This window comes from Thamnophis sirtalis, unplaced genomic scaffold (assembly GCF_051295495.1).
Source record: "Thamnophis sirtalis isolate CommonGarterSnake01/CBP01778 unplaced genomic scaffold, rThaSir2_p1.2 scaffold_14, whole genome shotgun sequence".
NCBI classification, from domain to species: Eukaryota; Metazoa; Chordata; class Lepidosauria; order Squamata; family Natricidae; genus Thamnophis; species Thamnophis sirtalis.
In genome coordinates, this window is record NW_028261394.1 from 23,120,285 (window position 1) to 23,147,356 (window position 27,072).

At 44.7% G+C, this 27,072-nt stretch overlaps 1 protein-coding gene across 6 annotated transcripts in view; it reads left to right on the forward strand.

Moving 5' to 3' along the window:
• Positions 1-3,159: 3,159 nt before the first annotated feature.
• CNOT1 (CCR4-NOT transcription complex subunit 1) overlaps positions 3,160-27,072 on the forward strand; it is a 130,575-nt gene continuing 106,662 nt past the window's right edge. For all 6 annotated transcript variants that reach the window (XM_087729419.1, XM_087729415.1, XM_087729417.1 and 3 more), the window contains exons 1-6: positions 3,160-3,307; positions 10,888-11,159; positions 14,247-14,354; positions 21,920-22,018; positions 23,770-23,838; positions 24,627-24,681. In XM_087729419.1, the coding sequence (XP_087585545.1) occupies positions 11,058-11,159; positions 14,247-14,354; positions 21,920-22,018; positions 23,770-23,838; positions 24,627-24,681 (433 nt within the window). In that variant the 5' untranslated portion in view covers positions 3,160-3,307; positions 10,888-11,057. The remainder of the gene's footprint in view (positions 3,308-10,887; positions 11,160-14,246; positions 14,355-21,919; positions 22,019-23,769; positions 23,839-24,626; positions 24,682-27,072) is intronic.

The window sequence follows — 27,072 nt, forward strand, 5'->3', positions numbered from 1 at the left end:
CAGACCCCGATCCGGACCATGACGTCGACCAGGACCGGAACCCTGACCCTAATCTGAACCATGACCCGAATCCTAATCCTAACCCTATTCCTAACCCTAACACACTGGCACCCAAACTCTAACCCTAACCCTAACTCTAACCCATCCCTAACCCTCACCTGAACCCATACCCTGACCCCGATCCTGACCCAGGACCCCGATCCAGACCCTGACGTCCACCAGGACCGGGACCCTGACCCTAATCTGAACCATGACCCGAACCCTAACCCTAACGCTAACCCTTACCCTAACCATAACCTGACCCCGATCCTGACCCCGGACCCTACCCTTTTTTCCCCTTTTTTTAAAAATTTTATTTTATTTTTATTTTATTGTTGTGTGTATTAAATATATATATACCAGAGAGATACGGGGTGTGTGTGGGGGGGAAATGTAGTTGGGATGGATTGTCACAGGTAGGGGAATAAGAAACGATACTAAATTATAACCTATTAAATGAAATAATAAATGTATAAGAATGATAAATGTTAAAACACCTGTAACCAGACGACATACTGTATGTGATGATGGGCTTTGGGTTTTTGTGTGTGTGTGTGTGTGTGTGTGTTTTCTTTTTTGTTTTTATTTTTCTATTGTTGTGTGTATATGTTGTCTATGTAACAAAAATAATTTTTTTTTAATATATATATATTTTAAAAAAAGACACATCCCCTCCCCTCACCCCGCGAAAGTGAGTGGACATATCTGTGCATCTTATAGAGCAAATATTGTGGTGGTGGTGGGGTGCGGCAGCGGCATTCACCACTGCCTGTCATCGCCGCCCGTCCTTACTGCCATCATTCGCCGCCACTAGAGCCTTTGCTACCGAGTGGCAGTTGGATCGGGCTCCCAGAATACTGCCAATCAGCTGTTTTAGGTGGCAGGGATCGCTGCCTCCGCCAATTACTGCATTCGGCAGTGGCAAATCGGTGGCAATGCCACCACCTAGAACAGCTGATCAGCAGTATTCTGAAATGCTGATCCAACTGCCAATCAGCTGATTGGCAGTGAAGGTTCCAGTGTTCCCTGGCAGCAGCAACAGCAGCTCAGCTCAGTTGTCTGGTGGTGGGCGCAATGGAGTGGAGCTCTGCCAAATCACATGCTGGAGCTGCGATAACATGCTGAAGCTGACCAGGCTGTTTGCTGTCTGCTGCAAGGACGCTAGCCAGATGAATACTGGATGGATGCTAGGAAGAAGTGTCAAGATTTCCCCCCCCCCCCCTTCTCTAAAGCTAATGTGCATCTTACGGTCCAATGTGTCCTATAGTGCAAAAAATACGGTACTTTATTAAGGGATCAGTGTTGTTTTTCAAGGCACAATGGCACTTGTATAGTTGAAAAAAGTAGTGTTCAATCCTTGGAAACAACCTCTATGGCAAAGTGGAGATGTTTTGATTCTCCCACTATACTGAATACTTGTTATAATGGCTGCGGCTGTCAAAAAACCTCCCATCTTAGCTTTATGGAAGAACTTGTGGAAAACAGCTCCAGCACTGATCACCAAAAACAAAGCAAAAGGCTGAATTTTCACATCACACTAAGCCATAATAGCAATAACACTTAAGACTTATATGCTGCTTCAGTACTTTACAGCCCTCTCTAAGCGTTTTAGTCAGCATACTGCCTCCAATAATCTAGATCCTCATTTTACTGACCACGGAAGGATGGAAGGCGGAGTCAATCTTGAGCCTAGTGAGATTCGAACTGCCAGCAGCAGGCAGAATTAGCCTGCAATGCTGCATTCTAATGCAACTTATTTGGTTCCAACTTTGTGGAATGTGTGAAACTAACATGGTATTTTGTTCCAGGAATCAGTTACAATAAAATATAGGTAGTCCCCAACTTACAACAGTTCATTTAGTGATGTTCAAAGTTACAATGGTACTGAACAAAGTGACTTATGATCACTTATGACGGTGTGTCTTACACTTACGACTGTTGCTGCATCCATGGTCACATGATCAAAATTTGGCCGCTTAGCAACTGACTCATATTTATGAGTGTTGAAGTATCCTGAGTCACATGATCACCTTTGTGAGACAAGTAAAGTCAATGGGGAAGCCGATTTATTTTATGACTTTCTAATATAACAACTGCAGTGATCTGCTGAACAACTGTGGCAAGAATTGTTGTAAAATGGGGCAAAATTCACAATATTTTGCTGAGCAACAAATTATGGGCTCCATTGTGGTCGTAATCGAGGACTATATCTATGGGATAGAGGTAGTCCTCGATTTATGACAACTGGGACGGGTTGCCATCCATGTGATTGTAAAGCGTGGTATCAGGTGACCGTACTGCTTAGTGAGGGCAACACCACCAGTCCCGACCCTTCTCCTAATCCCAAGGCACACGGGCTCTTCAGCGGGAAGGGGAGGGATCCCGGGGAAGGGCGGCCCCGGCACGGGCGGGCAGCTCGGGGAGGCGTGCCCTTCTGAGCGGCCTCCTCGTTGACTCTGCACATGGCACCCGCCCCTGGTCGCAAATACAAGCTGGCCCCTTTCCTTCTGCCTCATCGCTCGCCTTTCTTGCCTCCGTCTCCGCAGGGTGCCGGACACATGGTGCCGCAGTACAAGCCCGGCCCGCCACTTCCTCGCGCCATCAAGCCATGCCTGAGCCGCTGGCCGGAAGAAGGCCCCCCCCCCGCCCGACCTCGCTTTCTCGTGCCGTCAGTCCGCTCGCCCCGCCCTCCTCGCCGAAACCAGGCGCCCTTTCTGAAGGAGACCCCAGGCTTTCGCCCCGCCTCCGCCCGTTGCGCACGCGCGTCTGCCCTCGCGACTGACGCGATCGCTTCCCAGCGCCGCGCTGCGATTGGCCTTGCCAGGCTCGATACTTAAACTATCCAATCGCAGTCGGAACCCAACTCCGCAAGGTCTTCTGAGTTTAATCGTCCCCGCCCATTTTCCGTCCCCGTCAACTCCATGAGGGTATATTTGCGTCCCTCCGTCGACGAGAGTGCAAAGGCGACATCGGGGTGTCCTCCTAGGGATTGGGTAGAAAACTGGAGGCGGACTCGAGCACCAGTCGGGATAGGTCTTTGATTGGTCAAAGTTGTTTCCGCGCAGGCGGATTGAGCTTTAGGTCTAGGTCCCGCCTCCTTGCTTTGCGTCCTGCGCAGAGGAAGACGGGAAGAGAAAGGCCGCGACGTGAGCGCGCGGCCCCGGTCGCCATTTTGTTTGGGGACCAGCTCGAGAGCCGACTAGGAGAACGCGAGCGGCTAGTCCGGTGCCTGGTTTGGCCCGAGACCTCTCGCCCCGAGCCACCCGAGGTGAGCTCCGCGTCTGCGCCTCAGGCTGGAAAGCGGCGGAATTTTCAACGCGCCGGGGGAAGGGAGCGGTCTGCCGGCCATCCCGGAGGCTTCGCAGCTGAGCGGGGAGGCCTCTGCCGCGGCCCTTCTTTCAGCTGCCGGGAGGTCGGTGGTCTCCCGTGGCAGCGGCGGGCTAAGCGCAGTTCCCCGCGACGCTTCCCGGGGACGCCGCTGCTCTTCTCTCGGGTGGCACGTGGCGGTCCAGGGCTCTCGGCTACCGCCGCCGCCTCAGACCCGAGCGTCCCTCGAGCGGTTGGGCGGACGCGGGTGGCGGGGCCGCTTTTTCGGCGGGGCAGGATTCCTCCTCCCGGGCGGTTCCTGCAGGACTCCAGGAGGAAGGTGTTCCGAAAAGTTCAGCCCTTGGCCGCGTCAGTCAGAGCTCCTCGTTCCCTACCATTCTGGGTGCCCAAGGCGCGCCTCTCTTCCGGGGGGGGGGAAGAGTATTGAACGCCGAGGAACTTCGGCAAGTGGCGATTGAAGGCCTTGTGCCCGTGAAATTGCCAGATTGTAAAACAAATAGCAGGATTAAAAATAACCGGTTCCAGTCTCGGCTCTGCAACTGCTGATAATGTTCTTGATTGAACAAGATCTCTATTGTAGTATTCTAGCATACAAAATAGTTTTTAATCTAGAGTTTATGGAAATTGATAAGACAGAAAACAAGAGAGACCCTGGGTTAGCCATGAAAGCCAAGTGGGTGACTTGGGGCAAATCACAGCCCAACTCATTTTATTGTGGGGAAAATAGGTGTGTTGGATATGTTCTCCACTTTTTTGTAAAATCAATAAATGCGGGATACAAATAAAAAAAATTGGGAAGCCGCTGATTCAGATATGGGCTCCGCTATAATTTCTTTGGTAATAAGTCTTGCAGTTTTATCTGTAAATATGATGGAAGCATTTGTAGCATTCGTTTTAATATCTTTTGCCTCATGTATCATGGTTTGTAACAAATCCTATTCTTCCAATAGAAGGATATGTGATTGTCATCTTGATTGTCAGTAATGAGCATTCCTTCAGTTACTATAATGCTTTCTAGAGTAGCCTAGTTAATTGGGCCCATAGAATTGGTTTGTTTCTTCCTGTTAGTTTTCCAATCGAGGTCATCCTGAAGGGACAGCTCTTCTGCTGTTAGATTCCAACTTGTTTCTTAATGAAACTCTTGAGACATATTGTGTGGAACTTAGGGATGAGGTGCCTCTTAATTATGATTATGACAATAATTCTTCCTGTCCAATTGTAATGACTTTATTGTACACTAAATTCAGCAATGATCTGGAGGAGACTACACAAGCTATAATTAGAATAGAATAGAATTATTTATTGGCCAAGTGTGATTGGACACACAAGGAATTTGTTTTTGGTGTATATGGTCTCAAGAGAAGTAAGTTGTGTTGGTTGTTGGAAAACCAGTAATTAGTAATTGTGATTCGGCTTATTCTATATGGTGTCACACTTCCTCTGAGCAAGTAGATTCATACTCTGGGAATGTACTTCGATTACCAACTTTGCTAGATTTCTAGGTATTGGGTAGGAATGCATTTTTACTACTTTGTTTAATGTTTTAGCTTTCGCTATCTCTGGCAACAGTTGCACATTCCTTAGTTACAATAGGGTTAGACTTCTGAAATACACTCTGCACAGAGATATATTTTCAGAGTTTCCAGAAGTTCATTTGGTGGTATGCTTCAATGTTAAGCTTCTAACTAATACCCCATATTAGAATACATGACATTAGGAATGTAGACATATATAGGTATGATAGAATTAGAGTGAAAATTTTTGCTGCAATGTTACATTTCCTTGTGGTTTTTATTGTAAATGCCTAATCCAGCATCTTTACATCAACACTGTGTAATTGATATTCCTATTGTAATTTTAACCCAATCCCTTTCTTTGTTAGGTATGATTTGGCATTGATAAGAATGTACTTATCAAAAGCAGGTAACTCAAGTCATCTCATAGGAAGATTGCCTGAGATTCATAATCTTTCGGTTATTTTTTGTGTTGTCATTTGTAGCATACCAACATAATTGTAAGTGTGATATTATATATATTGGGTGTTGTTCATGATGAAGATAATTAAAAATTATTGGTAGGTCAGGCTGGGCCTTCTGCTTGAGCAGTATGGTTGGCCTAGAAAACCTCCAAGGTCCCCTCCAGCTCTGTTATGCTGTTAGGCTTACAGTATATAGAATTTTTCCCTCATGGACAGCAACTTCATTAGTGTTTTTGTTCATCTGTTCAGTTTGAAAGTAGATTTGGAATATTTTACGTGAAATTTCAGTGTTCTGAATGTGCCATTTATCAATATTTATATGAAGCCCTTTAGATCTTCTAAAACATCAGTATCTTGGGGTTTTGACTGCAGAACAGGACTAAGGATTAGTAGCATCTTTTTCAATGTCCTGATATGTTTTGAATACAAAATATCTCAATTTGAATCCTTAATAGCTCCAGATAGAGTTGGAAAAATTCTTTTCTTAAAGCCCTGGAAAGCAGCTGCTAGTTAACATAGACCAAGCTAGATGTCCAGAGTCCAAATCAACAAAAGGAATGTTCTGTGTGTTCCCTTGAGTTTTTAGAAGATGTTCCCTCGTGTCAACTAAAGCTGCTCTTTTTAAAAATGTTTCTGAATCTGTTTCATCGTGCTATTTCTAAGCATGTTGAATAATTCTAGTTCTTTATGCTTTCTGCCAATTAAGCTGAATACTGAACTGAAATCTTTACCAACATGAAAGCAACTAAGTTCAATTTATGTAGTTAGGCAATTGTTAATTTTGGTTTTAATATTCTGTGACTTACAGTTGCCAGGGTTTTAAGATTCTTTTTGTGAAATGATAACACTCTTGATGGTAGTAATGCAAATATTGACATAGGTTCCTTTAAAAAGAAAAAGAAACTAGCTTTATGGTAAAACGTACATTCTTGAACATATCTGTATGAAGAAGGCTCACAAAGGAAGGAGCCAGACAGAAGAATTATAAATAATAGGAATGCGCTGTGGGTGCTTTGTTGCATGGGAAAGAAGGAAGTGGAAAATATGTTGTATATGTTGGGGATCATAAAGATAGGAGTGTGTATCTGAGCCTGAAGAGGAGAATCTGAATAGAAATTCATATTTTCTGGTTTAAGGCCTTTCATAATTCATAATTAACATACCTTCACTTCTCTGAATATATTTATAAACCCTGCTCCAGAAAAGCAGACTACCTTATATACTTTCCCATTCTCTTAGTTTCATAAATACACAGTGCATCTATCTTTTACATTATTTGGTAATTCATTTACTCCTACTCAAACCACAATCTTCCACATGCCATGGCTGTTACTGGTTGAGGTCTTAAAGTGGTCAGAGAAAGTTTGTGAATCTTCTAACTCTATAAGCTTCCAGTATTACAGTGACATCTGAACTCAATTTAAGTCTTATTAACAGATAAAGAGGTTCTGGTGGAGCAAGTAACATAGAAAACAGTATTCTATGACAGGGGTGTCAAACTCGTGGCATCATGTGACATATCAGGACTCTTCCCCCTTCACTAAACTGGGCATGGCCAGTGTGTGACACATCCGGCCCGTGGGCCATGCGTTTGACAGCCCTGTTTTACAGTTAGTCTTTGACTTACAACCACAATTGAGCCCAAAAGCGAGACAGTTAAGTGAATTCTGCCGCATTTTATAACCTTTCTTGCTACAGTTAAGTGAATTGTTGTAATTGTTAAGTTAGTGACATAGTACCGTATTTTTCGGAGTATAAGACACATCCAGGTTTTGAAGAGGCAATTTTTTTAAAAGGTAGGTAGATAGAGGGATAGAGAGGTGTAAGTGAATTTGCTTTCCTCATTGGCTTGTCAGAAGGTTTAAGAAAGTGATTACATGACTCTGGGATACTGCAACCATCATAAATATGAGTCAGTTGCTAAGCATCTGAATTTTGATCACATGACCATGGGGACGCTGCAACAATTATAAATGTGAAAAATGGTCATAAGTTACTTTTTTCAGTACTGTTGTAACTTTGAACAGTTACTAAATGAACTTTTGTAAGTCAAGAACTACCTCTATTGAACATGCTCCATTCACACATATTTGTTGGAAAAGTATATGAAATATTAGATTTAGTAACCTTTTAGCAGCAGTGAATTTAACTGACAATGAGTTTAACATTTCCCCCATACATTGGCTTGAAAGTATTTGACCCTTCTTTAACAGAATTACTTTGACTCTTATTTTAGGGCTATCTTGTTGACGATACTAACCATTTATGCCCAATATTTATTTATTAAATTTGTTTACAGTATTAATTATATCTGTGCGTTGCTAATATGAATCATAGGACTGGAATGGACCTTGGAGGTCTTCTAGTCCAACTCCTTGCCCATGGCAGGAAACCTTATATCATCCCAGACAAATGGTCCAATGTTTTCTTGAAAACCTCCAGCGATGGAATACCCCTGCACAGGAGTTAAGCTGCTCCATTGCTTAATCGTTCTTATTGTCAGGAAATTCCTCCTTATTTCCAGATTGAATCTTCCTCTTGATGAGCTTCTATCGCTTCTTGTCCTGCACTCAGATGCTACAGAGAATAAATCGACAGCTTCTTCCCTATGACAGCCTTTCAAATATTGGAAGACTGCTATGTTGTTTCCTCTCTTTATTAGGCTAAACATGGCTATTCCCTTATCCCAGGGGTATCAAACTCGTGATGACACATCGTCAAGTGACATATTGCAACTTTCCCCTTCTTTGCTAAAATGGAGGTGGGTGTGGCCAGTGCATGACACATCTGGCTCATGGATTGCGAGTTTTACACCCCTTCCGTAGCCAATCATTTTGGCAGCTGCAACACATTGCTGGCTCATACTTAAGTGGTGGTCCACTAGCACTCCTAGATCCTTCTCATAGTTAACAGCTGTTGAGCCAGGTGCCTCCTATTCTATAACTGTTTTTCCTGTCTAAGTGCAGGATTTACTTTTCTCACTACTGAACTCCATCTTGTTGAATAGGGCTTATACTAAAGTCTGTCAAGGTCCTTCTGAATCTTGAGTCTATCTTTCAAAGTGTTCTCGATTTCCCCCATCTTGATGTCATTTGCAGATTTGCTAGTTTCCCTTCTGTCCCCTCATCTAGATCAATATGTTGATGTTGAAGAATACTGGGCCCAAGACCAAACCTTTAGGTAGCCCATTGAATGCTTCTCTCCATGTAGATGTAGCTCCATTGAGGATCCGCTGAACACGGTTGGACAGTCAACTGTGAATCCATCTGGTGGTGAGACACTCTATTCCACATTGTTCTATCTTATCAAGAAGTAGGCTGTGGTCTACTTTGTCAAATGTCTTACTGAAGTCCAAGTATACTCTATCCACAGCATTTCCCTGATCCAATAATTTAGTTATTTTATCAAATAAGGCAATTACGTTTATTTTAACAAACCCGTGCTGGCTTCCAATAATCACCTTATTTGTTTCTAGATGCTCACAAATCCACTGTTTGACTATCTTTTTCAAAAAATTTCCCACAAACGAATGTCAAGCTGGTTGGTCTAGTTTTCTGGATCCACTTTTTAAAAATCTTTTGAAGATTAGAACCACATCAGCTCTTTTCCAGTTTTCTGGCAGTTCTCCTGTGTGCCAGGACCTCTGAAATTAAGACCAGCTACTGGTTTTAGAACATTCTCCCCCATATGTTCAAACACATATCCAAAGCATTACTTCAAATACTCTCCTACTATTCTCTGCTAATTTTAGGGTTTTTGTGTATTCCTTGAAGTGCTGAAAGTTATTTATTTCATAGTGCTTATAGTATTGTGCCAGTAGTCAAGCTTCTGTAAGACTGCCTCACATACAGTACATTTCAGTAATCAAGTAGAGAAGTGGTGATGCTGTGTGATTCACTGTAGCAAAATCCTCCCACTCTGGGTAGCATCATAGGCAGGACATCAGCCAAAGCCTTCCTGGCCATGAAGCATATAAGTAACAATAAAAGAGAATATTTGTAGCTCAGAGTTGAATATTTATAGCTCAGAGTTAATGCTCTCTGGAGTTTGGTGGTTTTCTTGCAGATGTTTCATTACATGAATTACCATATTTTTCAGACTATAAGATGCACCAGAGTATAAGATGCACCATTATTTTGAAGAGGTAATTTTTAAAAAAGTTTTTGTACTCTGCATGCCTCTCAAACCCTCTGCACGCCTCATTTTTTGCAAAAAAGAAAAAAGCATGCAGAGCTTTGGGAGGCCTGTAGAGTGCTCCTGGGGGCTGGGGGAGAAATAAATGAGCAAAAAACGCCCATTTTTGCCCTCCTCCGCTCCCAGGAGCATTTTCCAAACCCTTTGCACGTCCATTTTTGTAAAGTGGGCGAGGTTTCGCTAGGCCAAAAATGCTGTATTCCATGTATAAGACCTAGATTTTCACCCTCGTTTTTTGGGGGGAAAGGTGTGTCTTATACTCCAAGAAATACAATAGGTAACATCATGAGTACTATACTAGCACTGATGATGTTACCTAGTTTGGGTAATGAAACGTCTGCAAGAAAACAACCAAGCACAGAATACCAGGGACCCCTCAAAAGTATACGTCCAGGAAAATCACAAATCTGTTTTGTAGGTAGTGTCCTTCAAGAAACACCACTGAAACAGAGAGAGAATCTTGATGGACAAACTGACTTGCTAGGAATTCACTTTAAATCTGTTATCTCACATCCAGACATTTGTAGCTTCTAGGCTGGAACAGGACTTCAACACCATCACCAGTCTAGCCTGGGGTAACAATGTAAAGAGCAACCTATCCCCGTCATTGCAGACCCCAGATCAAAAAGAATCCCAAGATGATGCCCCAATCATCCTTCTGGATCCTATTGGGGAATCTGGGTGACTTTCATTGAAATGTGGGGGTTGGTGTCTCTACCACTAGGTTCATCAATTAGGTGCAGAAGCCCAGGGAGAAATATTGTACTGATATACTGATGCCATCAGGATTTCTAGCTTCTCTCTATAGTTCAATTTCCTTGAAAGGGAGATTGCCACTAAGCTGGATATAGCCCTTCCCCTGGAACAGTGTACTGCTGGGGTAGCGTCCTTTATCTCCCAAGGTCCGTATTTTGCCACCTGGTTGTTACTTGCATAATGCAGTGACACTTCTTAAACATAGTATGGTCAGGTGGTTAGTAATCTGGCAATCTGGTTTTTTTTTAAAATCAGTGTCTTTTTGTCTTTTACTTTATCTGAGTGGCTGGGCAGTTTACAGAATTAGAATTTATATATTTAACATGACAGTATACCATTTTATTGCAGGATTAATAGAATGTTCAGTGAATGAACGATGAAATATAAAAAATTACCCTCATATTTTAGGAAATTTCTGTGCATAGGAAATAATGTTATGGATTGGGTGTCCAAATGTGTCTTCTCTCAGATTTGGTCTACATCATCATGTGTTAAGCTTAAATTTGCAACTCCCATCATTGTTCAGAATAAAATGGATGGTAGTATTATTTATTAATGCTAATTTTTTAAAAAGTGTCTGCTTTATTTTTCAGGTGCCATGTTTCAGGACATAGTGGGAGTATTAGGAAAGAAGAACTAAAGATACAACATAATTTGAGATACAGGCTGAGTGGAAAAAAATTAACCTGTCTCTGAGGTGACTAAAGGGGAATAATGGTGATTTTGCGCCGGGCTCGGCCGCCTGCTTCCGCCCCAACCAGCAATGAATCTTGACTCGCTCTCGCTGGCCTTGTCTCAAATCAGCTACCTGGTGGACAATTTAACTAAGAAAAACTACCGAGCCAGCCAGCAGGAAATACAACATGTAAGTGGGGAGCACCACACTACTTTGAAATTGTGGTGGAAAGAAGATAAGCTTATTCTCAGCTTATTTTGTACTACTGCTTTTCAATACTACTACTTGAATTTCTTCATATAACAAACATGAGTCTTATTGTAATCCATTTGGTGAAAGCTGTGTTTCAACTGGTGACATCAACTGATAGTTTGCTGTTTCCAGATTAGTATCCAAATTGTGTTAGATGGCTTGGACTAACTTCATTTACCACTTATTAAAATTCTTGCACTTAATTTTGTTTGCTGTCGGAAGTGTCAAAAGTGCTGAGTCAGTGCCAATAAGTGCTTTGCTCCATTTTTTCTCTCTCAGAGTAAGAGTAGAGGTTTTGATCCACCCTGTGTTTTTTGGCCAGTCTGTCTTTTCAGATATTTTCCATAATTTTGATTGCATTGCTACAACAAACACCTTTGATATTTCTGGATAAGACTGTAGGATGAATAAAATGTTCTCTGGAATATATTGCTACTCTAAAAAGCGTGACCCGTCAAAACCGCGGAGGACAAAATCGCGCTCGACGAGAGCGCGCATGTGACGTCATCACAGCGCGACAAAAAAAATTGAAATAAAATTAAAATTAAAGCAAGCCGATTCACATAAAGCTAAGGGTTAGGGTTAGGGTTAGGGTTAGGTTAAGGGTTAGGGTTAGGTTTAAAGCGTTAGGGTTACATTTAGCGTTAGGTTAAGGGTTAGCGTTAGGTTTAGCGTTACGTTAACGGTTAGGTTTAGGGTTAGATTTAGGGTTAGGTTTAGGGTTAGGTTTGGGGGGGTTAGGGTAAGGTTTTCGCTTTATTTTTACATTTTTCGATCACAGCGCGATGTTTTCGTCGCACTGTGATGATGTCAAATGCGCGCTTTCGTTGAGTGCGATTTTGTCCTCCGCGGTTTTGTGGTGGAACCCTAAAAAGCACCTTTTCTTATATTTAGCATTTAAGGTAAATATACAGTTAATTTTTAGTTACACTAAAAAGTATGTTTGCTATTTTTCAGGTTAAAAACATAAGCTATATAAAACCATTCTAGTAGAGGATTTGAGGCAGGTAATTCAGTTTTTATATTAGGATGCACACATTTTGAAAGCAAATTGCCTCCTTTTCCTGACTGTAATTCTTTTTGACCTGAGGAAATAGATAAGGTTCTGGTTGTTACCTATACCAGCTCGGTAATAGATGTATGTCTCCCCTAGTTGGCTAAGGCCTTGGGAGATAACAATCGTAGTAGTGGTTAAATCCTCTTTGAGAGATGGTTCCATTGTCTGTTAAGGAGGCTCCTCCCCTAAAGAGGCCGTCATGATCACCACAGACAATTTATATTGAGTTTCCAACCTTTACCTTTGGGGTAAGGTGGAGAAGTTGATTCCACAGCAGCTTCAAGGAACTATAGAAGAAGTGGATTATCTGGACTCCTTTTAGTCAGGATTCAGGCCCAGGTATGAGATGACAATGATGGCATTCCCTTATGTTTGTTGTACGTTATGATTTTTGACAAATATATCTTGTCTTTTTATGTACACTGAGAGCATATGCACCAAAGACAAATTCCTTGTATCACACTTGGCCAATAAAGAATTCTATTATTGAATGATCCCTGGCAGGAATAGGACAGGGGAAGTTTTGACCTTGCTCTTGATCTCTCAGCAGCTTTCAACACCATCATTCATGGTATCCTTCTGGACTGGCTTTTGAGGGGAGAGAGGTTTGGTGACACAGTATTGTGCTGTTCTCTTATTTTTGAGTCAGTTCCAGTTGGTAATGATAGAGGAAGGGAGGTCCAGTTTGTGCCCTGTTATTTGGAGTACCACAGGATTGGGTGCTCTCTCCTTTCCCGTTGAACATCTACATGAAGGTGAGATCATCCATGGGATCGAAGGAAGGTATAAACAGTCTGCTAATAATACCCAGATAGTCATCTCTGTCCCAGGCTGTCCAGGTGATGCTATGGAGGTCCTGTCACTGTCCAGGAGATTGGGGAACAAAAGGCTCAACCCTAGTAAGATTGAATGGCTTTGGGTTTCCTGGTTCTAGGAATGTTCCACCCCTTGTTTTGAATTCTACTCAGTTCTAAGTTCTACTTGGGCAGATCCTTTGTGCATGCATGGAGATTCTCCTAGTCTTGGGCTCTTGCTTGAAATACAGGGTGGCAGCCATGATCAAGAGGGACTTTGCACAGCTTTGTGATATGCATCCATTCCTGGATAGGGAAGCCCTGCTCATGGTTACTCACACCTTAATCATCTCCCACTTGGATTATTGCAATGCAATAATGGGGCTGCCCTTGAAAAACAGTTGGAAGCTTGCACTGTGCAGCAGCGCAGGCAGTTATGAGTGTCAGTCACTTGTTCATGGACACCATGTTCCATGAGCTGCATTGAGTGTTAGTGTACTTCTGGGTGAAATTTGGAGGTTGGGGGTTAAAGCCCTTTGTGTCTTGGGGCTGTGTTACATCTGGGATCCTCTCTCTCCAGTGATGTCTGCCCATCCTGTCAGAGCTGGCAGGCAAGGTATGCTCTGACTCTGCCCCCAAAGAGTACCATCTGGTAGAGGCAGAATGAGAGCTTGTCTGCCCCAGAACCCATCCTCTGGAACATTCTTCCTTAACATTCTGCTGGCCTTTTGAAAGGTATCGGAAATCTGTCCTGAGAGTTCATGCCTGCAAAGTTGGTTTATCTCTTGTTTTCAATGGGATTGTATTTCAGGGATTTTTTTCTTCCTGTTTTTTAACTCTTTGAGTGACAAAGTCATGTCAGTGGGACAGGTGGCATATGAATATATCAAATAAATTCCAAATGCCCTCTGGCAGAACTTAACTTCTGGAAGGATCCTACTTGAGGACACTTCCAGGGGACACAGTTGCAGACTTCAGGAGCCTGTATTTCCTTAGCCCCCCCCTTCCCCCAAGATATATTGGGGGAATCCTTTTCTAGTGGGGGAAATGGTCCTGAAGATACCTAGGTGCCTAACTAAAGCTTTAATCTTGGCTTACATTTTATCTGCAGACCATGTCTATAGTTTCAGCTTTGCTCTTGGAGATAATTGTGGGTTATTTTATGCATCTTAGATTGTGAACCGGCACGGACCTGAAGCAGACAGGCATTTGCTACGCTGTCTCTTTTCTCATGTGGATTTCAGTGGCGATGGTAAAAGTAGCGGTAAAGATTTCCACCAGGTAAGTTGAAGTGAAGAATTTTCTATTATTTTGCTCTTTATGTTTGTCTTGAATTTTGACTACTACACTATTCACTACATGGGGTTGCCCTTGAATACCCCAGTGACACAGGCCACAATAGTGTGCCCATGTAACAACTTTACAAGTGCATTGTTTGTCATTTGCTTCTGGGTGCAATTCAAGATGCTGATCCTTACCTGTAAAGTCCTACATGCCATAGGACCTCTCTCCCATAACATCGGTCTGGCCAACTTGATCCAGCGGGGTTGGTGCCCTCTTGGTTCCTTCAGTTAAACAATATCTCCTCTCAGGACTGTAATAGCACCTGCCCTCTGGAATGAGGTGGTGTCTCTCCACTCCCCCCCCCCCCCCGAGATCTGGATATCCCCCACTCATGAAGCTTTTCACCCAGGTCTTTGGCAAGGGGCAGGGAAATTCCTCCATCAAGATTATGGGTTGGTATTTATTGTATTTATTGTATTTTAATTTTGTTGATTTCCCGGAGTTTCCCAAAGCTACTAAGGGTTACTGAGGGAGTTTGGCCTGGTCCTGGAAGATACAGCTGCCTCCATAATCACATTCAGGCACTTGGCAGCCCACCCATATTTATAATTGTAGCCTACGCTTCAGTTGCACACACAACCCCTCTATGGTTTTGGCTGCCTTACACTATGCCACCAAAGGTTTGTGAATGGCCAGCAGCTACCTTGGCCAGAGAGTCCTTGTTAGTGGCAGAAGGAAGAGAGAGAGAAGGTCAGTTGGGGGTAGCCACAGCGGAGTGCAGGATGTTCAGTGGGCAGAAATGGGGAGGGGAAGTTAGGTGAGGGCAATTGAAGCAGAAGCAAGCCTGACGTGGTGATGGAGCTTTGTGCTGTGGCCCGCCAACGGCCAGCAGAGCTGGCAGCAGATTCGGACACTGAGGAAATTGGGGAGGAACATGGGCCGGTCCTGAAGTCTAGTGAAGGCTCAGATGAGGGCTCTGCGTCAGAGGCAGAGAGGGGACCAAGGCCATCTGGTAGTTATTTGCTGCCTCCGGAGTCTGACGGGAGTACCAGAGCCTGCCCAGAGCACAGGATACCATTCTACATGCATCCATGTAGGCAATGCCGGGCCTGTTCCAACCATATGGGTTGGAATGGGATCCGGAACCCACCACTGGCACATATGCAGAGCTGCCAGAAAACAAGAACAATTAAGAAAACAGGTTGACTATAAGGCTTGGAAATGATTGGCCCCTCCCATAAGACATAAAAGAGGAATAAGAGGGAGCTTTTGCAGGAAGCAATTAGTCATCTGGTCGGTTCAAACTTTGAAAAGTTCTGTTTCACTCTGTTAAGTTTGACCTTGCTCTGCATTTGGCAATTAGGTCTCTGGCAGCATTCCAAGGGAGATAAGATGGGTGTTTATCAACATTTCCCTGAAAGATTGTGGCAACTCAAGCAGACATCTGTCGGAACCTTATATTTGTGAAGGCTTGCGGACTGTTAATGACCATAATTTACAGCCATATGAATAAAAGAGGGTTTTGGGACTAAGATTGTGATTTATGCTTTCTCAGGAAGCCTAGGTCAGAACACCTTGGAGTAGGGATGAGGCACTGGGCAGGAGATGGGCCTGTGTCTGACCTAATGGCTGCAATCTGGATTACCAGGTCAGCCATTGCTAAACTGTGCAGCAATCCTATGATGTTTTGCTTAACAATCACTTGGCTTTGCAAGGGACGTTCCAGTCCTAGTAAGGTCCCTTCACTTTTGAAAGAAGTTCCCATGCCAGGACTACCTGTATGTATCTACATACCTATCTATTTGGAGGAGAATCTGGTGACCCTGAGTGGGTTTCATAGTGGAATTCCTACCAAAAAGGCCTGTGCCTTCAACTCTTTTATTCTCCATAATGAAGGGGGAGGAGTATCCAGACTGGGTTGACCTTGTCCTCTCATTGATTGGATTGAGTCAGATAAGCCTTTGGGACATGCCCCTGGCCACCAGGTATTCCCCAGTTATCGACTCAATCCACTCACTGGACAGTTCACCATTCTGGATTGCCAGCAATTTGCAAGGAATTTAAGGAAAAAATACTTGGATCTGTGAATCTTACCTCCCTGTACCGCGCTACAGCCTCTTCCTGCCACTGGACTGCCACAAGCTCCCTAGGGCAGCACGCTGCCCTGGTCACTGAGTGAGACCTGAGTCAGGGCACGCTGCCCTGGCCACTAAGTGAGACCGGAGTCCTCACCTGAGTGAGGACCTGTGTCGGGCAAGCAGGAGGAGAGGGCACAAACCTCCTGGAGGTAAGCCCTGCTGCGGAGGCTCTACAAGTGCAGGAGCGCTCCCCTCGGGTTGAGGACAGACCGTAGCTTGTTAAAAAACCCCGGAGGGCCTGCGCTGGCAGCGATCACCAGAGAACAAGGTGAGAGCTGGAGAGGTTCAGAAAGAGCTGCGGGAGGCAGAGAGAGGCGAGAAAGAGAGCCTTCCAGCGGCAGCGGAAGCCACATGACAGCCTACAAAGGCACAAGCCATTTCCATGTGCTCCAGCAAAGAGGAGCTTTTTGAATTTGGAGCCGGGGGCCATTTTGAAATCATGTGGTCCAAGATGGCGCCCCCCCAGCAGCTCAGAGGAGGCTGGCAGGAGCGGAGCTCTCAGCCCTGCAGCACTGAGGAGCCCTTAAAAAGATTAGAGATCAGCTAAGGGAGGGGGAGGCAAGCAAAGGCCAAAAGGAGGCATATCTCCATCAAGGGGGCTAAAGAGGCAGGCTGTGTATCAATCCCCCCCACTCCAAGCCTACCTCCAAATGTGAAAGGCAGAGGCATCTGCCATAAGGCCAGCAGCAGGAAGACACCCACCCACCCCTGGAAACTGAGGAAAGATTACCAGATTTCTCTTCATCTGGCAGGGCTACAGAAGCGGACCCCTCCCTCCAGGTGAGGATTCCTTTTGGCTTTGTAATCCTGTGTTCCTGCAACCTTGCTATCACGATTTATGCAACCTCTATTCAATCCTTTTCTGAGTGCCTGACTAGCCAGAAAAGCCCAGACAGGGCAACTAGGCTCAGATAATTGCTGAGGCTTCCCCTTTAAAGAAGGTCTTCCCTTTAACAAAAAACTTCCCCTTTAAGGAAGAGGGAAAAAAGCAGCGGAAGGGGGGGCAGAAGGCTCTCAGCAATCTGCTGTTAACAGCAGGAGGCCACAGGTGAGCGCAGCAGCTCTTAGTAGCACAAGCTGTTTTTCAAAGTCCTGAGGGCAGGGCTATTGTATTTGTCCCACAGAACCATTTGGAAAGAAGGGGGAGGAGAGGCCCCAAGTGGCCTAAGATGGTGGCCCCCTGCTGAGAGGACACAGGCAGGAACCTAGTCCTCGCTTCTAAATCTGCAGCCCCACTGGAGGGGCAGAAGAGCCTCCAATCAAGTTAGAGATTACCCCTGAAGGTCCATCCAAGGGTGGGGGCGACTAGGCAAAGAGCAAAATACAATGCAATACTATACAATACAATAGCAGAGTTGGAAGGGACCTTGGAGGTCTTCTAGTCCAAACCCTTGCCTAGGCAGGAAATCCTATACCATTTCAGACAAATGATTATCCAACATCATCTTAAAGACTTCCAGTGTTGGGGCATTCACAACTTCTGGAGGCAAGCTGTTCTACTGATTAATTGTTCTAACTGTCAGGAAATTTCTCTCCCCTCCCCTTCTAAGTGGCTTCTCTCCTGGATTAGTTTCCACCCATTGCTTCTTGTTCTACCCTCAGGTGCCTTGGAGAATAGTTTGACTCCCTCTTGTTTGTGACAAGTCCTGAGATATTGGAACACTGCTATCATGTCTCCCCTAGTCCTTCTTTTCATTAAACTAGACAGATCCAGTTCCTGCAACCGTTCTTCATATGTTTTAGCTTCCAGTCCCCTAATCATCTTTGTTGCTCTTCTCTGCACTCTTTCTAGAGTCTCCATATCCTTTCTACATTGTGGTGACCAAAACTGAATGCAATATTTTAAGTGTGGTCTTACCAAGGCATTATAAAGTGGTATTAACACTTCACGTGATCTTGATTCTATCCCTCTGTTTATGCAGCCTAGAACTGTGTTGGCCTTTTTGGCAGCTGCTGCACACTGCTGTCTCATATGTAAATGGTGTCTACTAGGACTCCAAGATCCCTTTCACAGTTACTACTGTTGAGCAAGGTACCACCTATACGGTACCTGTGCATTTCGTTTTTGTTGCCTAAATGTAGAACCTTACTCCATTGAATTTCATTTTATCAGATAGTGCCCAATGTTCAAGTGTGTCAAGATCCTTCTGTATCTTTAGCCTGTCTTCTGGAGTGTTGGCTATTCCTGCCAGCTTGGGGTCACCTGCCAATTTGATGAGTTCCCCCACCTATCAGCATTTAAGAAACAGAGAGCTAACAGTCATTCTGGCTCCATCTTATGACCGCTTGAGGTAACAGCATCCAATCACATTTACAGCAGTACTTAAAGAAACAGTACTACTATCATGGCTTATATATTGCTAACCCAACTGTTAGCTTACATACCTAACACCCTCATCCAAATCATTGATGAAGATGTTGAAGAGTACTGGGCCCAAACAGAGCCTTGGGGTACTCCACTGCATACTACCCTCCGTGAAGATGCAGTTCCATTGAGGACTACATGTTGATGGCAGTTGGTCAGCCAGTTACAAATCCATCTGGTGTGATGCTGTCTAACCCACTTTCTTCTATTTTATCTAGTATTTTATCCGGTCCTGGTGATTGGAACTCGTCTAGGGTAGACAGGTGTGCACTTACCATTTTCTTCCCTATTTCAACTTGTGTTCCTAATCTGATTTTTGTGGTGCTGTGTTTGACAGGTTGGACTGTTTTATCCCTTTGGGTAAAGACAGATGCCAAACATGAGTTAAATAGTTCTGCTTTCTCCCTGTTGCTTGTCACCTTCTTGCCATTTTCTCCCAGCAATGGACCTATGGTTTCCCTAACCTTTTTCTTGTTTTTAACATGTTGGAAGAAGCCTTTTTTGTTATTTTTTTTAACCTTTGTGGCAAGCCTTTCTTCATTGTGAGCCTTAGCTTTCCTCACTTCATCTTTACACACACTCTAGCGGCTGACCAGTGAACTTCGTCTGTGTCTACATTCAAAAAAAATTTTGAGCTAATCCTAGTCATAGAATCATAGCACCTTTCTAGCCATGGCAAAAGGATCAGACAGGCCGGTCCCCATGCCAGAATCCGCCACAAACTCAGAATGGGATGTCCAACTATGAGAAATCGCAGAAGCACCTCAGATAGCCTATGATCTTAGACAGCATTCGCTGAGGGCAGAACATATAGCAGGGGTGGAGAACATCAGAGCCGACTGGCTCAGCCAGACCGAGGTGGACAATTTGGAGTGGAAGCTGCAGCCAGCAATCTTCAAGGAGCTGGCCGAGTGCTTCAGGCGGCCAGAGGTCGACTTATTCGCCATGCCCCGAGGTGGTTCTCTAGGTACCAGGCATGGGGGGCAGAAGGGGTGGATGCTCTGCGAAGCCCCTGGCCCAGGGGTCGTCGGTATGTCTTTCTGCCCTTACCCCTGATCCCCAGGGTCATACAGAAAATCCTTCGGGAGGGGGCAGAAGGAGTTCTGTTGGCGCCTCACTGGCCCCGGAGGCCGTGGTTTGCAGATCTCCAGTCGCTTTCAGGGGAGAGGCCCTGGAGAATCCCCCAGGAGGAGATATCCCTTAACCAGGGGTCACTGGAGCACCCAGACCCTCAATGGCTCCAGCTGACCACTTAGCTCTTGAGCGGAGCATCCTGGGGAAAGACCTCTTCCCCCCCAGGGTGATGCAGACTATCCAGACTGCCTGCACAACCTCCACAGAGCGTATCTATGGCTCCATATGGCGGGCCTTTGCCTCATGGTGTAACTCCCTGGGGTACAATCCTATCCAGGCCTCAGTGCCTCAGATTCTAGACTTCCTCCAGGCAGGCCTGGACAGAGGGTTAGCTCCTAACACGATTAGGAGATAGGTTTCAGCCATCTTGTCAGTTCTCCTGGGTGGCAGGAACCAGAGCTTGACTCACTATCCTATGGTCAGGCAATTCCTCAAGGGGGCTTCCAACCCCAAACCTCACACGGTATTCAGGTACCCTTCCTGGGACTTACACAGGGTAGGGGACGCTCCTACAGGCCCTCCGTTTGAGCTTGTACGAACAGTTTCCCTTAAGTTCCTAACTCTTACGGTGGACTTTCTGGTGGCCATCTCCTCCGCCAGGCGGATATCCGAACTGCAAGCTCTGTCCACCAGAGAGGATCTCTGCATCTTCCACCAAGACAGGGTGGGGTTACGACTGGATCCGTCCTTCATCCCCAAGGTGGGCCCCTGCTTCCATCGAGCCCAGGAATTGATTTGCCCAACTCCTGTCCAGACCCTTCTCACCCGTTGGAGAAGAAGTGGCACACTCTGGGCGTAAGGAGGGCTCTGAGGATTTACCTCAGGAGAACTAGGCCAAACAGGAAATCCGAACTTCTGTTTGTCTCCTTTCAACCAGGGTCCTGGGTAACAAGGTGACTTCCACCACAATAGGCAGGTGGTTGCGAACCTGCATTGCCACTGCATACCAATCACAGGGTTTACAGACACCAATCATATCACATCTTACTCCACGCGGAGCACAGCCACATCCACAGCCTGGGCCACGCAGGCATCCCTGGCCAAAATCTGCAGGGCTGCCACGTGGGATTTCCCCTCTCCCTTTGCTAGGAACTATAAACTGGACTCTTGCCTCGGCAGAAGCCTCTTTGGCCACAGGGTGTTGCAAGCGGTTCACAGGGCGGGGCCCATGCCTCAACTGGCGTGAGTGGGGGACATGGGGCCTCAGGGGTCTCCCTCCCTAAGGACGTGCAGGCTTTGGTACGTCCCATTCTGGATACTCCTCCCCCCTCACTATGGAGAAAGGGCATTGATACTTACCTGAAACGCCTCTTCTCATAGTGGGGGGAGGAGTATCCAGTCCCTCCCTGACTATGTTTGTACGACTAAGTGTTATGTTCATTGTTTATGAAGTTATATAAATATTGATGCTGAAGACGATAAAAGCTAAGAACTGAATTAAGAGTCTGGAGTGAATGGTGCAACGAGTCGGATAGAGCTCTTTGTCAAATATGGGGAATACCTGGTGGCCAGGGGGCGTTGCCCAAAGAGCTTATCTGACTCATCCAATCATGAGATGACAAGGTCAACCCATTCTGGATACTCCCCCCCCCCCACTATGAGAAAAGGCGTATCAGGTAAGTACCAATGCCCTATTTCTTCTGTTTCTTTGCTACTGTTATCTTTACACTTCTTTTCATTTCTATTTTATTGTTGTAAGCTGCCTAGAATAGCTCCTCTCTAGGAAAGCTTACAGCACGTTGGCAGTAAATCCGTTAAATAAATAAATAAATAAATAAATAAATAAATAAATAAATATAAAAAGTATTTCTTATACATTAAGTGAAAAAATAGTTTAAAATAGTAGTCATATGAATTATGTTTTATAATTCATATTGTCAGGTTCAGAGAAAACATCCTTTATATAACCATGTCCTTTCTTTCAGACTCAGTTTCTGATCCAGGAGTGTGCATCATTGATTACAAAGCCAAACTTCATTTCAACACTGTCCTATGCTATTGAAAATCCATTGCATTATCAAAAGGTTTGTATAAACAAGTCATAATTTGTTGCACTTTTCAGCCAGTGTTACATAATTTATGACAGCAAACATTATTTTTAGCCCTTTAAGAATGTTTGAAGATTATGTGATATTGAAATCTTAATTTGTGCATATCAGACTCAAGCAGCAATTAATTAAAGTATAAAAATTAAACAAACATAAAAATGTAGCTAGGAGAAGCAACTTTAAAACAGATTACAGGAGATGCTCCAATCTTAAAGGGTGGTATGCCACAGTGGTCTGTTTGTGCAATATGAACTTAAAAGATAGAGTGTAAGCTAAACATAATTTTAGTTCATCAGCATCATAGGAAAGTTGTGTTAATCTATAGTAGCTAACAAGAGAAAGTGGAAGTAACTTTTCTGACTAACACATTTTATTAAAAGGCATGAGTTTATTGTGTGCTGCAACTCACTTCATCAGATATAAAAGTAATTAGATTGACATGGAAATTATATTGGAGTTATGGAGAAGAAAGAAGGGGAAAAAATTCAGCCAACCTCAGAAAGTTGTAACAGACACACTGAGTTTTTAGCATATTACAGATGTTCTCTCCACCTCATGCAATCTAAATCTTAGCTCAGTCCTAGCAATAGCAATAGCAGTTAGACTTATATACCGCTTCATAGGGCTTTCAGCCCTCTCCAAGCGGTTTACAAAGTCAGCCTATCGCCCCCACAGTCTGGGTCCTCATTTCACCCACCTTGGAAGGATGGAAGGCTGAGTCAACCTTGAGCCGGTGAGATTAGAACCGCTGAACTGCAGATAATAGTCAGCTGAAGTGGCCTTCTGTACTGCACCCTAACCACTGCGCCACCTTGGCTCCTGTTGTCATGTGTATCTAATCTCATGGAAACCTAAGGCTGTTAAAATGTGTTAGTCAGAAATGTTAACAATAAGGTTACAGAGACTTGATTGGATGAAATAGGAAGGAGAATCATTTGCAGTTGAGATAGCCTTGATAAATGTGATCTTTATATTTCAGTAGGGGTTGCTCAGTGTCCTTGTACCGTGTTTCCCTGAAAATACGACATGTCCTGAAAATAAGGCCATGCCAATATTTTTCGGGTGAGCAAAAATATAACCCCTCCTCCAAAAATAAGCCTCCCTGGTCAACCTCCCCCCTCCGGCCAGGCAGAGCGCCACTCATCAGCCTATCACGTTGCTTGATGTCTTGGGGATACCGCTAGGTTGGTCAGTGGCGCTGTGCCCAGCTGGAGAGGGGAGTTGCCGATGGCTGCTTTCTTGCGAATGGACTCCCGAAGTGCCAGGCACAGCCTCAGGAGCTCCCTCTCCAGCTGGGCAGAGCACCATTCACTGACCTAGCAGTATCCCGAAGCCGCCAGCTCCCGCTGCTTGGCACATTCAGCACTTGGCACATGGCGCTCTGCCCGGCTGGAGAGGGTGATTGTGTGAGCACATGTTTAGCCCCCAGCTCGCATGCCTCCAAGCCTCACCATGTCCTGGCCGAGCTCACCCTGCAGGGCCAGGGCACCGCCACCACCACCACCACAGCACTCTTGAGCATAACTTCTTCGGCTTCCAAACTCCGGATATTGGCTGCTGAGTCTTCCGGCAGTGGCCACTGTGGGAGTGTGCTCTATAGTTGTGTGCCAGCTGCCGGAACACTGGTTGGACAGAGAGTTCTTTAGAAGTTAGATATTTTTTTGCTTTCATAATTTTTGTCTTTTTCCTTCTATTAAAATTGTGTACAACATTCTTGTTTCTTTCAGAGTCTTAAGCCATCACCCCATCTATTCACCCAGCTGAGCAAAGTGATCAAATTAAGCAAAGTTCAAGAGGTGGGCTTACTGTTCTATTCTTATGCGCTCAGCAGTGTGTGTGTGTGTGTGTGTGTGTGTGTGTGTGTGTGAGAGAGAGAGAGGGGGGGGGGAGGGAGAGAGAGAGAGAGAATCCACATCATGATGGAATCCTAGAAACACCCCAGCTAGTATGCTTCTCTTAGCCTTTAGAAATAAGTAGGAGACAATCACCAGCACATCCTCCACTTTACCTTCTACTTCTTGACTGCCTGTAATATTTGTTGTTTCTGTACTTCAGAATGCTAGGAGCATCACCCGCATAATTTTGCTCCCCTGGATGAATGGAATCTATTGGGCACATTGGGGAGGGATTCAAAAGTGGGGCATAGAGCATCAGTATTCAGTCTTGGGGTTTCCCTTTCATCTATCTAGTTACCAATCCTGGTTTGTCATTAGAAGCATGGTGGGAAGGAAGCAGTGAAGTCTCCCGATCCACACTCTTGCTCACTGCAGGAATTCAAATTAAAGTGTCCCAAGCATAAGACATACAGTAATGGGAGTTCATTCCCTTTCTGGTTCCACGGTCAGATTGTTCTTATGATTCAGGATTTTTCCAAAACTTAATTGAAATATCTCTTTGCAACATTATACCCATTACTCTATGCATACTGATTTGATACAGAATTGGCCATGTTTCTTTTCTGTGTCATCTTTCAGGAATTTTAGTAGTGCTATCATATTCCCCCAGTTTTCTTAAGAATAAGCATCCCCAGGTTTGATAGTACTGAATTATAATACATTAACTTTTAACTTCTCTTTATTAATAGGTTATTTTTGGTCTTGCTTTGTTGAACTCTTTCAATCCTGATCTACAAGTTTTTGGTAAGATAAATGATAACTGTGTAGGAAACTTCTTCCTGAATTTTTTAACATAATGGTTTTGTTTGCACAACATACCAGTACTTAGCCATTAATGTAGTTCAGCATTTCTTTATTCGCATAATACAGAGAACATAGTAAACCACAAAAATAACTACATCTAATCCTAACGTTATGTATCTGTAGGAAGTCAAATCTGTAGCTCCAGATGCTGATTTGCATAAAAAAATATCTTCCCCAAGACATGCTGAGATACAAGATTAACTGGAAAGCACATACTAATTCACTATACCTATGCATGTCCTGTTTTACCTCTAGTAGGTGTTTCTATAATAATATAATAATGTCTGTACTGGTAGTCCTCAGCTAACAAGGGCAATTGGAACTGGACATAAAGCATGAGGTTATGTAATGATGCTTAGTAATGCTAATTGCCTGTTGCCATTGTTGAGCAAATCATTGTGGGTCATTGAGCGGAGACTTCACATGATTGCCATTTGTGATATCTATTGAGCATCACCATTGATTTTGCTTGTCAGAAGCCATGTGACCGGCATGGGACACTGCAATGGCCAGATCTCTGAGGAGCAGTGTGGTTGTTAACCAAGGACTCCTTTGTATCATTTACTATAGCCCCAAAGCCATTGCCTAGCATGCTAACAGTTTCTTTCCCCTTTTTAATAGGCTACCCCTTTGAATTTAATGTGTAAACAAAATTCCGAACTTCAGACAATGTTGTTTTCTCCTATGCGCTGCTTGGACAATCCAAGCATGGGTTTAACTTTGTCCATTTGCCTTGAGACTGAGTTAGGAAAAAGTCTTGGCCACGCCTCCTCTGGCTGGAAGAGTTCAATTTTTTAACTCAGTCCAGCCTTGGAGAGATGTAAATAATTTTTCTCTAGTTCAATCTAGGCAAAGATTATTTATAGCTAGAATTTCTAATTCATTTGGGGTTTTTTTGTTTATATTTTGGTGTTTTTTGATTCGTTGTACTGTTTTTTATTAATTTCTGGCTTGCTTTGTTCCGGAATTGTTGTTTATGTATTGGCTGCGGGTGAGTGCGCTGGTTTCTCCTGGTCCGCTGGCTAGAACTTCTACTCAGGCGCCACTAGGCGGCAGGAATATTTGATTGCTGTTTCCCTTGCGCCACGGAGTTTTTTGGCAGCTGAAGATACTGCCTGATCACTAGCTAGCTTTCCTCAATCGTGGATTGGTTTTGGCGACATTGGGAGAGCCAGTATGCCGGTTTCGTGCCGCCTCATTATTATCCATTACTTCAAGGGCTGCAGCGATTATTTTCGGAGCACGGGGAGCCAGTACGCCGTTCCCTCTCCATTTTGTTGCAGGTTCAAATTCCGCACCTTTTCTTAAGGGACAACTGCTTTTAGGGGGTTCCGTTACAGCTCCTGCCATTTTGATTTGTTGCGATTTGAAACAGCAATGGGGTTTTTTGGCGCCAGGAGGGTTGGTTCGCTGCTCTCATGCCATTGCACAGATCGGCTCTTTTCAGTGCGGTCATTGTTCCTGAGCTCTTCAGGGAAAGTTTTTCCCCAGCTTTGCTCAACCAGAGTTTGTTTGGACTATTGAAGAGGTTTGGAGTAGGCAGCCCAGCCGCTACATTTGCTGCCACCACTTCCCTGGAAGGGTTATACAGAGAGCCAGGTTCCTGTTGTCCAGGCCTTTCCGTTTATTGCTAATCTTTCATTCTCATGTCTCTACATCCTATGGGTGGGCTAGTGACTCTTAGATCATTCCATTTCAGGTAGCAGCACCAGGGCAGAGGTTTCCCCAAGAACGTAGCCTACACCAGGGTCTTCTAGTGCCAGGATGGGTAGGCCTACCATCAGGGGCACTTCTACCAGGTCCCACGCAAGCGGGTCGGTGGCTCAGGCCACTTCTGCAGCTGCTGATAGGGATACTAAAAGGAGGCAGAAGGCATGGGAGAAGCAATTCTCCAAGGCCGCCAGAAGGGCAGCAGCTCTCCTCCGGCTTTGGCATTGGACACACACTCCTCCCACCCCGCCTGATTCGCCCCGTGCTCTGGACACTGCTCAGGGATGGTCACCTGATGTCACCATTTCCCAGGGGTTGTTAACAGAGGAGGTTGGATTGGGGCCCGCTTCCCCATCTTGTCTTTCAGGAATGGATCTGACTCCCGATCCTGCAGCCAGGCTCAGCACCAGTGGCTACCTTCTCCCCTACAGTGGCGGGGCTGCATCTGGAGGAGGAACAACCCCAGAGTCTTCCTATGAAGATTTGTGGTCTCATCTCTGCAGCCATATCTCAGGGGATTGATTCTGAACTGCAGCACAGGGGGCAGGCCTCTAGGTTGCATACCTCGACCAGGGCCTTGTCGGTACCTCTAGATTCTCCTTAACCCCTCCATTCCCTTCA